Below are 13,317 nucleotides of genomic sequence, written 5' to 3' on the forward strand. Positions count from 1 at the left end.
GCCTCAGCTAAAGGAATTAATTTTAAATTTTACAATTCTACGGTATTCAACCAAATTAGTATTAATCGAATCAAAATTTTTTTAAAAAAATTTAACCAAACCGAAATTTATATGTTTTCTTCTTTTGGTTAAAACAACTATAAAACAAATAAAAAAATACAATGATAATGTTCATTTGTCTTGAAAGTTAACTGAAATTTTAAGTCTTGAAACATATTAATTTCAATTAATTCGATTAATTACCCTATCTCGAATTAAATTAATCGATAACTAAAATTCTAAAAAGTCATTAACCAAATTAATCGATAACTAAGTTCGGCCACCAACCGATTAACCAAATTAGATAAGTTCAGTCGATTAATTCGATTTTAACCGTAGTTTGAACGCCCTTGATTCCAACTTTATCAATGTTAGAGGTTAAATTTGATATCTAAATTTTTTTTTTCAATATGGTACCTAAATTTGATAAAAGTTATATAAGTTACTTCTAACATGCTAAAAATGTTAATTTTTTATACAAGTAGTTAATGTATAATCGACACATGACACTTGTATATGAAGTAATTTTAAATGTGGAAAAGATGTAAAAAATACTTAATTAAGTTTCATTTAATATTTATTTATTCTTTTCCAAAAAATATTTAAAATTTTTAAAAAAACTTCACGCAAATATTTATTTATTCTTTTCCCAAAACAAAATTTAAATACCAAAATAAAAAAACCTGATTCCTGTTCAACACTATTTACCCAATTTTGTTTTTGCCAGTTCAATAACAACCATATATTCCTGCTAGCCCAACCCAAGCAAATTATTGAGTGATAGTAATTGGACCAAAAGCATGAACAAGGAGGAACAGATAGGCCCATTTAAGTCCAAGTGTGGCACATCTCAGCCTTAAAAAAACCCTTGTTTCGCTTCCAACTGGTATTGTTAGAAACCTCCGCCGCTCTCTTTCTTCTTCAGAGCCAGTTAGGGTTTTTCCTGCGTCAGCTCCAATGGTAATATACCAAACCAACACACCCTGCTTTTATTTCTCTTTTTCCACCCCTTGATCTACTTGTATATTTGAAAATGAAATAAAAAAAAAGTGGTAATGTGCAGGGAAAGGGAACAGGGAGTTTTGGTAAAAGAAGGAACAAGACCCACACTCTCTGCGTTAGATGTGGCCGCCGTAGCTTCCATCTCCAGAAGAGCCGTTGCTCTGCCTGTGCTTTCCCTGCTGCTCGTAAGAGGACATGTAAGTGCCTCGTCCCCTTTTTCTTTGTTATCAAGATCGTTTATTGTGTTTTTCGTTTTTGTTGTTAACTTTGTTCCTAAGTCTAATTTGCAACTAGATTTCTCGGATTGACTAGTGGGGTTTCTTTCTTTATGTGCTTATATATTAAAGCTAATATCTTTGACATGAATATCTATTTGGGTTTCAGTTTGAATGCGTTTAGTCAGATAAGAATTCAATTTCCTGAATATTGTGGGAAAAATGGTGTGATTAAAATTTTAAGATGTTTCTATATAAAACTATGGACTTGTAGTTCGAATCAATGTGTTTTCTTCCTGAACCATAGATTTGTTAGTTGTAATTTTACATGAAATGTGCTTATACCAGTAGTAATACTTCAAGTACTTTGAATGAACATGTGTTTTGATGTGTTTATATGTTACGATTGGATTGTAATTTGGTGTTAGTCCTTAAATCTAAGGGGAATTGTTTTATTGTGGGATTCAGATAACTGGAGTGTGAAGGCAATCAGAAGAAAGACCACTGGAACCGGTAGGATGAGGTATCTGCGCCATGTCCCTCGCAGGTTCAAGACTGGTTTCAGAGAAGGTAATGAGTTGCTAATTCTTTTTGCTGACGGGTTTATAATTTTAAGCTTCTTTTCTTTCTGTTTTGTTCAAAGCATATCTTTGGATTTTGTTTCTATTTTCAATTCCGGTGTTGGATCATGGTCTAGGTACTGAAGCAGCACCGAGGAAGAAGGTTGCAGCAGCTTCTGCTTGAGGTATTACGAGGTTGTTTTGGATGAAGCCTTCTTTTTTTAGGAAAACTTTTACGAGAACATTTTTCTTGAGGGGTGTCATTACATTGAATGCTTTAGCTGTTTTTAGTTTATGATTATGGAGTTGCATTAAATTTTGAGCAAGGATGAATGCTTTAGTTTTTCTCTAGTTTATTTTTGAGGAGTTGCTTCAAATTTTGAACGAGGATGGACAAGGCTATTGTTGGTTGACACTTAGTTACTTGATACATTTTTTTGGGATGAAGTTAATGTATGTTCTTGTTTTTGGTTATAAATGATGCCCTAATATTGTTTCAAGATAGTTTAAAATTTAAAGTCATTTGTGTTTCGCTTATTATTATCAACACTACTTCTAGTCGAATATTGTGTTCGGAGAAAACACTTCCATATATGCTGATTTTTGAGGGTGGAAGCCATAAGATACCAGTTTACTAGTAGCATACATCGGTAGCTATTTAGGGTTTTATTTGTTTCCCCTTAAAGGCCCCATTATTTGTGGCTGGAACATTTGCAACCTGGGTTTATTTCGGTGCTTTGTAGTATTTAAAGTTAATGTTGTAGAAACCGCTGTTGCTAAGAGGCTCATATCCGTCATTGCTCTGTTTCCGTCCTTGCTATGTTCCTCTAGCATGTAAAAATGGGAAATTTTTCGACGACGCAATGTTTTAGAGTTGAAGTTTAAATGTCGTGAATGAAACAACCATCTATCCTACAAAAAATGGAGAGGCTTTAAATTTAGGGATAATATAATTTATGCCCAAGTAGATGATTTTGGTCTTGTAATTTTTATTCACTTTGGTGGTTAGATTATTTTTGTTCTTGAGCTTAAAAAATATAAAAATATGTTATATTATCATTTGAAAATTAAAAAAATTATATAATTTTTTATTCATGACATGATACCATGTTTTAATACCTAATTCCATGGTTAAATTGATTAGATTATTGGTTTTTGATTTAACTGGTTCAGTTATTAGACTAACAATAATAATTAAACTCCTTCAACCTGTTTAACTATAGATTGTTTGTTTTTGTTTTTATTTTGTCAGTTTCAAGCTGTTTTTATTTAATCGGCTTAATTCTTTTGTTTAAATTAGTATATTAATTGGTTATCGATTCAATTGATTGATTGATTTTTTGTTTCAATACTTTCTTTAAAATAGATTTAATTGTTAAAGTTTAAAATGAGTTAAAAAGAAGAAGAGAAATACTAAATTGAAGTTAAATGCAGGCTAATTTATCAATATGTGTTTTTTGAGAAATTATGTTTTTCTATTTACGATGTATATTGTTTTTGGAGAGAAAAGGAAAACCTATCTTATAGGATGTTCTTTCAGCCACGTCAGTAGAAACGTGTCTTATAGAACGCATAAATAATTATAATTTTTGACACATTAGTTCTTTTAGTTAGATGGTTAAATAATTATAATTTCATTCTTGAGTTCTAAATTAAATTTCTCTTATAAATATTTTAATAGGTATTTTTTATTTCATATTGTTTCAAATTTTTTTTATAATTTTTAATTAATGTTAATAAATATATTATTTTAAATTTTTTATTTAAATCCATTTCCTTTTTATTTATAAAAACAAATAATAAATATATAATTATATTTTAAAAATATTAACGAATTCAAATATTTATATGTTAAATATTTATTTTCTCCTAGGGTAAAGTGCAAGTACATCTGGTTAGGTGTCAAATTGAAGCGCTACTTAGCAGCGACACATGCCAATAATTCATGGTTTTCGGCATGAACTTTGGACATTGAACCCCAATTTTCATATTCCTTTGGGCTCGGGTGTGGGAGAGGGTAGGCCGACAAAACGAAACCTCTAGGGATTTTGCGGGTAAGGGTAACTATAGCTATATCCACTTTTACCATTCCCAGCTTCAGACACAACTCCATTTTCCATTTTTGCTCTCTCTGTTCTTGAATCCAAGGTTCCTGCATCAGAAAAGCTTTTCTTCTCTCTGAATCATAAGGATCAGGTGTCTGAAACATTGTGTAAAAATCCATGGAAGCAACGAGAGAACGAGAAACCACAGGGTTACTAGACAAGATCCTCCCTCCACGCCTGGAAGACGCCGGACTCGAGGATTGCGCTCTTCCGCCAGATTCCATACACGAGGCCTTCCTCAAAGCCGCTTCCGCCGTCAAGTCACGAGCAGCCAACATCTTCCACTCTGATGATGAAGATGAAGTTGAACGCGGATGCTTAGATGACCCATTTCCCGACAAGGGTAAGTGCTCCTCCGATGTTCTTGTTTCGCCACCGTGTCCCGACATGTCTGACGCGGTAGTGGTTGGCGGAGGGTCGTCGGATCCAACCTCGGACGCTGTGGAGGGCTGCGTAAAGGAAAAGGGATGCGGTAAAGAGGTAGAGGAGGGTAAGGATATGGTGATTGTGGGTGGTGATGGTGGAGAAGCCGCGGATGGGAAGGGTTGTTTAGATGATGAGCTCAAGGGTTTGAAGATTAAGGGTGAAGAGAAAAAGAAGAAGAATCAAAATCAGGAGGATGATGATGAGAGGGAAAAGGAAAAACCAATTCTGGTTGAGGGTTTTGTGTAAGATTCTGCTTGTTGATGCTTAATGATGAAGAGAAAAAAGAAGAATGTAGCTCCTTGTCTTTTTTGCACTTTTTTTTTTTGTTTGTTTCTTTTTGAATAGTTTAAGGATCATGGATATATTTCATCTTTACTATGAATCTCGCTGCTGTCTATTTAACCAAACTCGTGGAAGGTTTTTAGTAGAATAACTTGTTGGAATTCAGATTTAAACCAGTTGGGTCATATCTATATAATCATAAATTCTCTCTCTAGTCTCAAGAAAGTAGGGATTGCTCGTCCTGGAAAATTTGCATAGCCAGGGTGAAGCCCCCCGCCCGCCCCCATTATCAGTGGGACTTTGGGCTAATGGTTATAATGAAAGAATGGTCCGTCAATTGAACTGATATCAATTTTCTTTTTTGTTCGAAAAATGGGCCTTCATTCATATACAAAATAGCAAATAATCACCTCAAAGTTGGGTAAATTAAGGAACCAGTGGCTTCAGCTGTCAACACCGGCTTAATGCAATCAGGAGGTTCAATGCAAATACTGAAGAAATCATTTAAGTTCAAAACATTTGAGTTAGCAGGGAATTGCATCTTGCAAGAGCGTCAACACTGCTATTTGCATGATAGGTGCCATCTCGGTCCTGATAAGGAGAGTCCTGTAGTATCCAATAGTTCAGCTAGTAACCAAAGCATCCAGTTCGATTTCCAGTTCGAAGATTCACTGCCCATTATGGTCCCTGATATGGGAGCCGGCATCCCCTCTGTCTGCGTGACCAATAGAGGACCCATCTGAGTCGAGTTTTTGCCATCCATTCATCGGTGGTTTCCAAGAAATACTTATAACATAGGGCTAGCAATTCTTTTAGGGTTTAGCAGCTAGAATGAAATACTCCCTCGCTCTTTGGTTCTTCCAGTGAAGATGGAGGAGTTTCTTGCGAGCCAAATGGCTGGGATGAAGAAACCAAAAACAAGGCTCCAAAGTCCAAGACCCGTCCAATTATCGTGCCCAACCAATATCTTATAGTGCTATCTACCCTAATCCTTTCTCAAATACGTGGCTAGTTCTATTTCAAGGCCCTCCATGTAGGGGAAACTGAATTTTGGGCCTCTTGCCTGGATTTTGCTACCAGAGTTGTAGCCCAAGTTTGCAATGGTTGCGGAATTTGGACTCCATTACTCCTAAAACTAATTGATTCAAACAGCGGTTAAATCTTTTATTTAACATAGCCCGACAACTTCTTTTCTATGTTTTCACGTGAAACATTAGCTTTTCCTTCTATTGTCCAACTGAAATCATGTTTAGCTGGCCTATAACAACTTAACAACGCCATAACATCACTCTTTGTGTCTCTTGACTGAATCAGATTTGAAATTTATATTCTATTTAATATGTCTACTTTATTCTTTTATCGTAATCTTATTTAAAGTGTTTTACATTTTTAGAAATTTTAGAAATTTGTTTGTTCGTCTTTTATATATTACATATTTGTCTAATTTAACTTATTTATTTGTGTCATATAATTATATCATATCTAATATTATTTCGTTAAAGACATGAGAATTTACTCTTTCTTTTACGTAGAATAAATGAATTTTTTATTAAAAATAATAATATAATATACAAAATTTCTCTTCTATGACTTGCAATAAAAAGAAAGAAAATGTTATAATAAAATATGAAAATAATCAAATCATTCCTAAACCCTTAAATTATTGAAAAGCACATTTAAATATACTTAAACTCAAGGACTAAACTAGAAAATTTTTTAGAGGGTCGAAATTAAATTATAATTTTAGGATAGCAAATATGTAATTTGACTATTTTAATAGTTTATATCTTCATACTTTTTAAAGGATTAAATTAATTTTTATATTTTTAGGGAAACCAAAATACAATTTTATTTTTATTAATTTAAAATTTTAAAAATTTTAAAATACTTAAATAAAAAATTCTATTTTAGAAAGAGTCGTGCCCTACCAACTCCTCTAATTACATTATCTTCCGAACACTTTCATAATCAAGATTCTCACTGTCATATTTGAAGTTATTTATAGTCGCACCAATTTCTACATTCACAAGTCACGTTTACTTTCGGTACCAAAAGTCACATTTACTTGGTCGCGCACTCACTCGTGTTTTTCGTTTTCATCTTTACCTTTTTTTCTCTTGATAATACTCCATCTATTGCCCCATTATTATTGTATTCCTAATTCAAAACAGGTTACTTGCTTTACCATTTAAACAATCAAAATATAAAATTTTATTATAAAAATGTATTTAAAATATTTCAATTAATAAATTAATTTAAACAAATAAAACCCCATTTATTAGTTTTAAGCTAATCACCCCAAAGAATCATTAACTATTGATATTTTAGTGTTTTGGTACCCAATTTTTTGAGTCATCTTTCAATACGTCAAAAGTAATAATACTTATCTGTTACCCACTGCATTGCGTGATGATTAAAATATTCCCACATTTAAGGATAGATTATTAGCATCCATTAAATGTATTTATTTAAATTTAAATTGATGTTTGAATCTCCGTCGACCGTATGCATATGTTATGTATGTATTTTGTTCGGTTCATTATTGGATATATTTATACTAATAATATTCTACATTATAATTAATTGAACATATAAATGTATTTGTGAATCTTCGTGTTTATAATAGTAAACTTTAAAATTTAAAATAAGGGAAAAATTTTAAAATTAAAATGAACTTTGATTTAATGTACAATTATATATATATATATATATATTAATTTGGTACAATTATACACGTGAAACTCTAATTGTGGTTCAAATATATACTTGAAACTTTAATTTTGACTTAATCATACACATTTAAAGAAATAAATACATCAATTTATTTTTATATTGGATAAATATATAAACATAAAATGATGTTATATTAATAATTGTGTTAATAATTTATAAAAATTGGATCAAATCAAAATTTCATGTATACAATTACACATTAAACCATAAATCATGTATAATTTTAAGATTTATCACTTAAAATAATAAATCTAACAAAAAAACGTAATTATTAAATTAAACTGAAATGCCAAATTATTATATTACAATACATATGCGATTTATATGTGTATATAGAAGATATGCACAAACAAAAATATTGTCATAATAATTTGTTTCCACGTTTTTATATTATATGATAAATGCAACATTGTCCAATTAATTTTCTGATTACATTAGGTCCTCTAATATCTTCCAGCCTTCAAAACCAATATTTAATGTCCCAAGTATTGTGCATGACATTCAACCTTTAATTAAAACCGACCACGTTATTGAGCTTCCGTCAAATTTTAAGTTTTATATTCGAATCCCTTGAATAAAGGGAAAAAATTTAAAATATATTCTAAATCTTTATAAATTTGAAATTTAATTTTTATTATCTTTTAAAATTTATTCTCTATATTTTCAATCTCAAAATTTAAATAATTTTTCTATTAAATTTATTAAAATAACATTTTAAAATTAAAATAACATTTATTTAATAATAATTTAATAAAAACTAAGGTTATAATCAATATAAATGTAACATAAAATAATGTTAACAATTAAACTTTAATATAAATATTTATATTTATATGTTGGATTAAGCCGAATCTTAATAATCATATCAGAGTATATACGAAAAAATATAATATTCCAATAAATGAGATTTACATTTAAAATACTAATTCATTTTTTTATTTTCTTTCCTTTTTTTATATAAAAGAAAACGTTTTGACTTTCAAGATTTCCTCGTTTAAACCGAGATGTTTTTAAATGAGAATTTCAGATATTAAAATTAAATTTATCGGATGCTACTATCTAAAAATAAATTAAACTCTAAGTTTGTATCTTTAATTGTACTAGTAATTACTAGCAACTTCAAACCAACAAAATGTCTCTTCTTCCCATTAGTTCGATTTTACCCATGCTTTTCAAAATATTTATAGTAATAAATTCAAAATAATCTAATATAAAAGTATTTAAATTAAAAAAACAATACATGAACTTTGATTTAATGTGCAATTATATATATGAATTTTGATTTTATGTAATTTTATAAATGAATTTTTATTGATCAAATTCTCACGACACAATTGTTGATATTGCACACGAAATATTTATATTTATCCCATATAAAAATAAATTAATGTATTTCTTTCTTTAAATATGCTTGATTGAATCAAAATTAAAGTTTCGTGTATATATTTGAACTAAAATCAAAGTTTCATGTGTATAAATGCACAAAATTAAAATTCATATATCAAATTGCACATTGAATCAAACTTCATATATATTTTTTATATTTATCCTTAAAATAAATAAGCATTAAAATTTTTAAAAAGAAATAAATTATATTAGGATCATGCTAAAAGTATAGTTTTTAGGCATCAATAAAATAGTGCAACGTCATTATATTTTAAAGATAACAAAGTATTATTATCCACTCATCTATATCTAATATCTTCTCCAACTTAATTTAACTTTAATTAAATTACTTAAAATAATTAATTTTTAAATTATAAACAAATCTTTTCTTCTTTTACAAAATTTAATCATTTTATTTTTTCCATAAGTTAATATTTTTATTTTTGTGCAACCAATTTAAAAAACAATAATTGTTGTGCAATTTTTTTTCATGTCATTGACACATAAATTTGGTAATTATTTCACCTTGAACCCAGAACCTCGAATCTTGAACTTGAACCTTAAACCTTAAACCTTGAACCCCATGGTTCAGGATTTGGGTTCGAGATTTAAGGTTTAGGGTTCGAGATTCAAGGTTTAGGTCTAGGGTTCAAAGATTTGGAGTTTAGGGTTTATGTTTAAGGTTCAAGGGTTAAGGGGTTGCGAGTTACGAGTTCAAGATTCAGGGTTCCAGTTTAAGAATTCATGGCTACAAATTCGGGGTTCATGTTTAGGGTTTTATAGGGTTTAGGGTTTGAGATTATCAAAATCGTGTGTCAATTACATTAAAAAAATTATCTAAATGTAATTAAATAATTGGAAAAGAATAATGAATAATATAGTGGGAAGAGTCCATAAAATAATTTCCCTATGGATAGGTGTATAATAATAATTTCATGTCTTTCAAATTTTAACGATGTAACAAAATTTTATTGATGAGTAAAAACCTTAATTTTTAAGATAATTTCCTACTTTTATTCCCATAAAAAAATTACTTATTTTTAAACATAAACAACATTTAACATCTTTTTATCGCAAGGAATGTGATCTGCTATGGACCATGTCTAGATTTTGTCCATTTCCAAGACCACGTGCTACTATTTTTATTTATTTTACCAGTATTGATTTTTTTTTTCTTTTGTACAATTTACTGGTATTGGATTCTATTCCATCCTTCCACGCAAAAACCCGATCTCTGTATTTAGTTTCCAGGAAAAATTGCTTCATTTGAGGGATATGTTCTCGAGTTGAAGAACAGCAAAGTAAGAATGACCATAACGCCCTTAATGTGCTTTGCAGAACTTGGGGTTTCTGCATGCTCTCTCTTTAGTTCAGGATCTTCATTTATAACTTTAGTTTAGTTTTGACTTGAGTTTATGGTATAGTTTAGTTTAGTTGTGTTACTGCTTGGAAATGGCATGGAACACATGTATGGCTAGGTTGTCCGCCCACGAAGCACTTCCTTAAAGGACAGAATTTTCAAGACGATAGCAAAGCCCCTTTCTTTTTCCCTTGTTTGCTTACTTCTTTTTGCTTTGTGATCCATATAAAAGCTTAAACAAAACCACTCAAGAACAAGCTGTTTATGTCTACTCCAAATAGTTTTGAACGTGAGAGGTTGGATTGGAACAGTACTGAAGAATGACCAAAAAAAGGTTACTATAGTTTGTGTAATACCCGATTTTGCCCGGGTCTAAAAAGGCCCGAATTACAAACAGGCCCAAACCCGAAATAAACAGAGGCCCAAAATTACAGTGGCCCAAAATAGTTTCAGAAACCTTAGGGTTTCTAGGGTAAACCTTTGCGCCGCAGCCACCTAGCCCGCACGAGCTGAATCTACACCTGCACAGCAAGAAATAAACAACAAAAATGGAAAGGAAACTAAAAGATTGCGAACCAAATCGATGTGAACAGATTTGCTTTCTATGTTATTGTTTTATTACGGCTATAAAAAGCCATTAAAGATATTGTAAAAGGGTATTAGAAAATCAATAAAAAAGCAGCATTTTCACACAAAAAGAGCAATCGAAAATACAAACGGAGAGTTCAACACTGAGAAAGCAGAAATCGATTCAAAAGGTTGATATCAGCAGTTTTTTCTTTTTCATTAATCTACTGTTATCATTATATATTTTTTTTATTTACATACAAATAAAAATAAATAAAAGAAAGAAAGAGACAACCTTTCTTTTGATTCTAAAATGACGTTGAGACGGTCGAGGGAGCCACCCCGAGGATTGGTGGCCGGAAACTGAAAGGTTTCTTGATTTCTTCACATTTTTTGTTATTTTTTTGAAGGTTTTGAACTCGGATTTGGGCTTAGAAAGGTCGAAAGGACCGAGAGGGGATTTTCTCCTTTTTCTCACCACCGCAGACTGCAGTGCCATCGCCGGAGATCAGCGGTCGGCGCAGTGGTCGACTATCGGAAGTTGCCCAAACCCCTGGTCGGACTTGTGGGCTGAGAGAAAAGAGGGGAAAGGGTGTTTTGTTTTTTTAAAGAAAAGGGTAAAAATGGTTTTTTTGGAAATTTGGGGGTTTATAAAGGGTAACAAAACGATACCGTTTTGGAGTGGTCCCAGACGCTGAAAACGGCATCGTTTTGGCCTGGATCGACCCGAAACAGACTCGACCCGGGCAGGATCCGCGTGTTTTTCATACGGAGGTGTAAATTGCACTTTAAGCCCCTCCGCTTTTTAATGTTTTCTCAATCAGGTTTTCCTTCTTTTTTAAAATTTGCCCCTTTAATTTATTTTTACTTTTAATTTAGTCCTATTTGAACGGCGCCGTTTTAGAGTAGAAGGGATAATTTCCTTTCCAGCCCCTCTATGTTATCCTAATTGGAATCGTTGTTTGCTCCGTTGTGATCGGAGTCGAACGGCGGTTCAAAAGATCGGAGAACTCTCGAATATTCGAGCGGCGCAGAGGGGTAGAGGCTGGTGTTTGATTTCATCAGGCTGATTTTAGGGTTATGGGGGCCTTATATAGTGCGTAAAACGACACCGTTTAGGGCCTGTTTTAGTGGCCCTAAAACGGTGTCGTACTGGCCGACTAACCCCAGCAACCCGCGCGGTGACCCGACCCGAGGGCAGGATCCGCGCATTTTGGTTTTTTGGTCTATTTTCGCAGCGAGCCCCTCTGTGTTTTGTATTGTTTCAATTGGATTTCCGTCAATTATTTAAATTGTACCGCATATTTGAGTCAGATTTCATTTGGGCCCAAGTTTAAACGGCGTCGTTCGGAGTCTGATCAGTGGCTCCAAAACGGTGCCGTATTGGCCCTGTAACCCGCGCGTGTGACCCGACCCGGGGAGGATCCGCGTAATTTCATTAATTGATCCATTTGTGCCACTAGTCCCTCGCTTTTATTGCGCGCTACAATCAAGTTCTTTTATTTCTTTTTAAATTTAACCTCTTATTTCATTTTTGTTTCACTTTAGTCCTTCTCATAACACAGCGTTCCGAGGTGTTGGGATTATTTCCCCTTTTGATCCCTCGTGTTATTCGCACGCTTCATTTTAGTCCTTTCTTTTTTATTTATTTCAGATTTATTCCTAGATTTCTGTTTTAATTCCAAATTAGTCCATTGTTTTATTAATTAGTTTAATATTAATTTATTATTATTATTATTATTGTTTGTTATTGTTATTAACATTATTGTCATACTTAGTTACATTCGGTTACTTATTATTATTATTTTCATATATATCACTTTATTATGCAATTTATTATTTTAAATTCTTTTATTTTATTATTATCATACATTATTATTTTAAGTTTGTGATGAATTATTTCATTGTTTAATCCAATACAATATATTTTAATAACTTCTATTTTATAATATATTTTAAAAAGCCACTTGTATATATTTCATCTTCAAAGATTTATATGATAGTATCCTTATTTAATATTTTATATTTTCATGTATACAATTTATATTAAATTATTTTTATTATATATATATCATTGATTTCCTTTAGATTTCCTTTAGATTCATTTATATATTTTCTTTCAATTCATTTATATATACACATACTTTATTTTTGTAAACCTTAAAACTATTACTTATATAGAGTATGTTTTATTAACTCTATTTGGAATCTAATACAAGTTCATATATATTTCTTTTAAATTTCGATGTTTGTAATTTATTGATTATCATTTATTCTCTTTTTTTGGTACTTAAGGATTAATTATTAATGTTATGGTTTTTTTTTAATGTTGGTAATTATGTTTGCATGGTTTGAGATATGTGATTATGGAGGTTATGTACATTATATCATTTCGTTTATGTTGATAGATTACTCAAGTTCATTAGCATGTTTTTTTTTAGGATTATGAGTTATTCTTTCGCGTTGTACATTATTATTCAATCGTTTTTTTCGTTCAAAAGTTTACGTCTAATATCGTTTAAGTATCAAAATCGTTTTATTCAAAAAAATTTCAAAATAAAGCAAATACTCGACATTTGGAATCTTCGAAAATTGAGCCCTAACGTATTGGGTTCCAATTCTCTTCGTCGAATCTAAATAAT

General features: G+C 31.1%; 2 protein-coding genes across 2 annotated transcripts; both read left to right on the top strand.

Annotated features, from left to right (window-relative positions):
- Positions 1–840: 840 nt before the first annotated feature.
- LOC105770801 (60S ribosomal protein L37-3) lies at positions 841–2,316 on the top strand. The gene is made up of 4 exons (XM_012592143.2): positions 841–999; positions 1,103–1,238; positions 1,725–1,826; positions 1,954–2,316. Exons 1-4 carry the CDS (start codon positions 997–999, stop codon positions 1,998–2,000), a joined length of 288 nt encoding a protein of 95 aa, XP_012447597.1. The 5' UTR covers positions 841–996; the 3' UTR covers positions 2,001–2,316.
- A 1,268-nt stretch (positions 2,317–3,584) lies between these two features.
- Positions 3,585–4,802, top strand: LOC105770315 (uncharacterized). The gene has a single exon (XM_012591459.2). It carries the CDS (start codon positions 4,039–4,041, stop codon positions 4,591–4,593), a length of 555 nt encoding a protein of 184 aa, XP_012446913.1. The 5' UTR covers positions 3,585–4,038; the 3' UTR covers positions 4,594–4,802.
- The last annotated feature ends 8,515 nt before the right edge of the window (positions 4,803–13,317 follow it).

Source organism: Gossypium raimondii, chromosome 5 (genome assembly GCF_025698545.1).
Source record: "Gossypium raimondii isolate GPD5lz chromosome 5, ASM2569854v1, whole genome shotgun sequence".
NCBI classification, from domain to species: domain Eukaryota; kingdom Viridiplantae; phylum Streptophyta; class Magnoliopsida; order Malvales; family Malvaceae; genus Gossypium; species Gossypium raimondii.

Bases quoted from the DNA above. Each gene is read 5' to 3' on its own strand.
- LOC105770801 (XM_012592143.2), top strand. The intron at 1,239-1,724 runs GTAAGTGCCTCG...TGTGGGATTCAG, and splicing joins TGCTGCTCGTAAGAGGACAT to ATAACTGGAGTGTGAAGGCA. The intron at 1,827-1,953 runs GTAATGAGTTGC...ATCATGGTCTAG, and splicing joins CAAGACTGGTTTCAGAGAAG to GTACTGAAGCAGCACCGAGG.
- LOC105770315 (XM_012591459.2), top strand. From the start codon at position 4,039: ATGGAAGCAACGAGAGAACGAGAAACCACAGGGTTACTAGACAAGATC.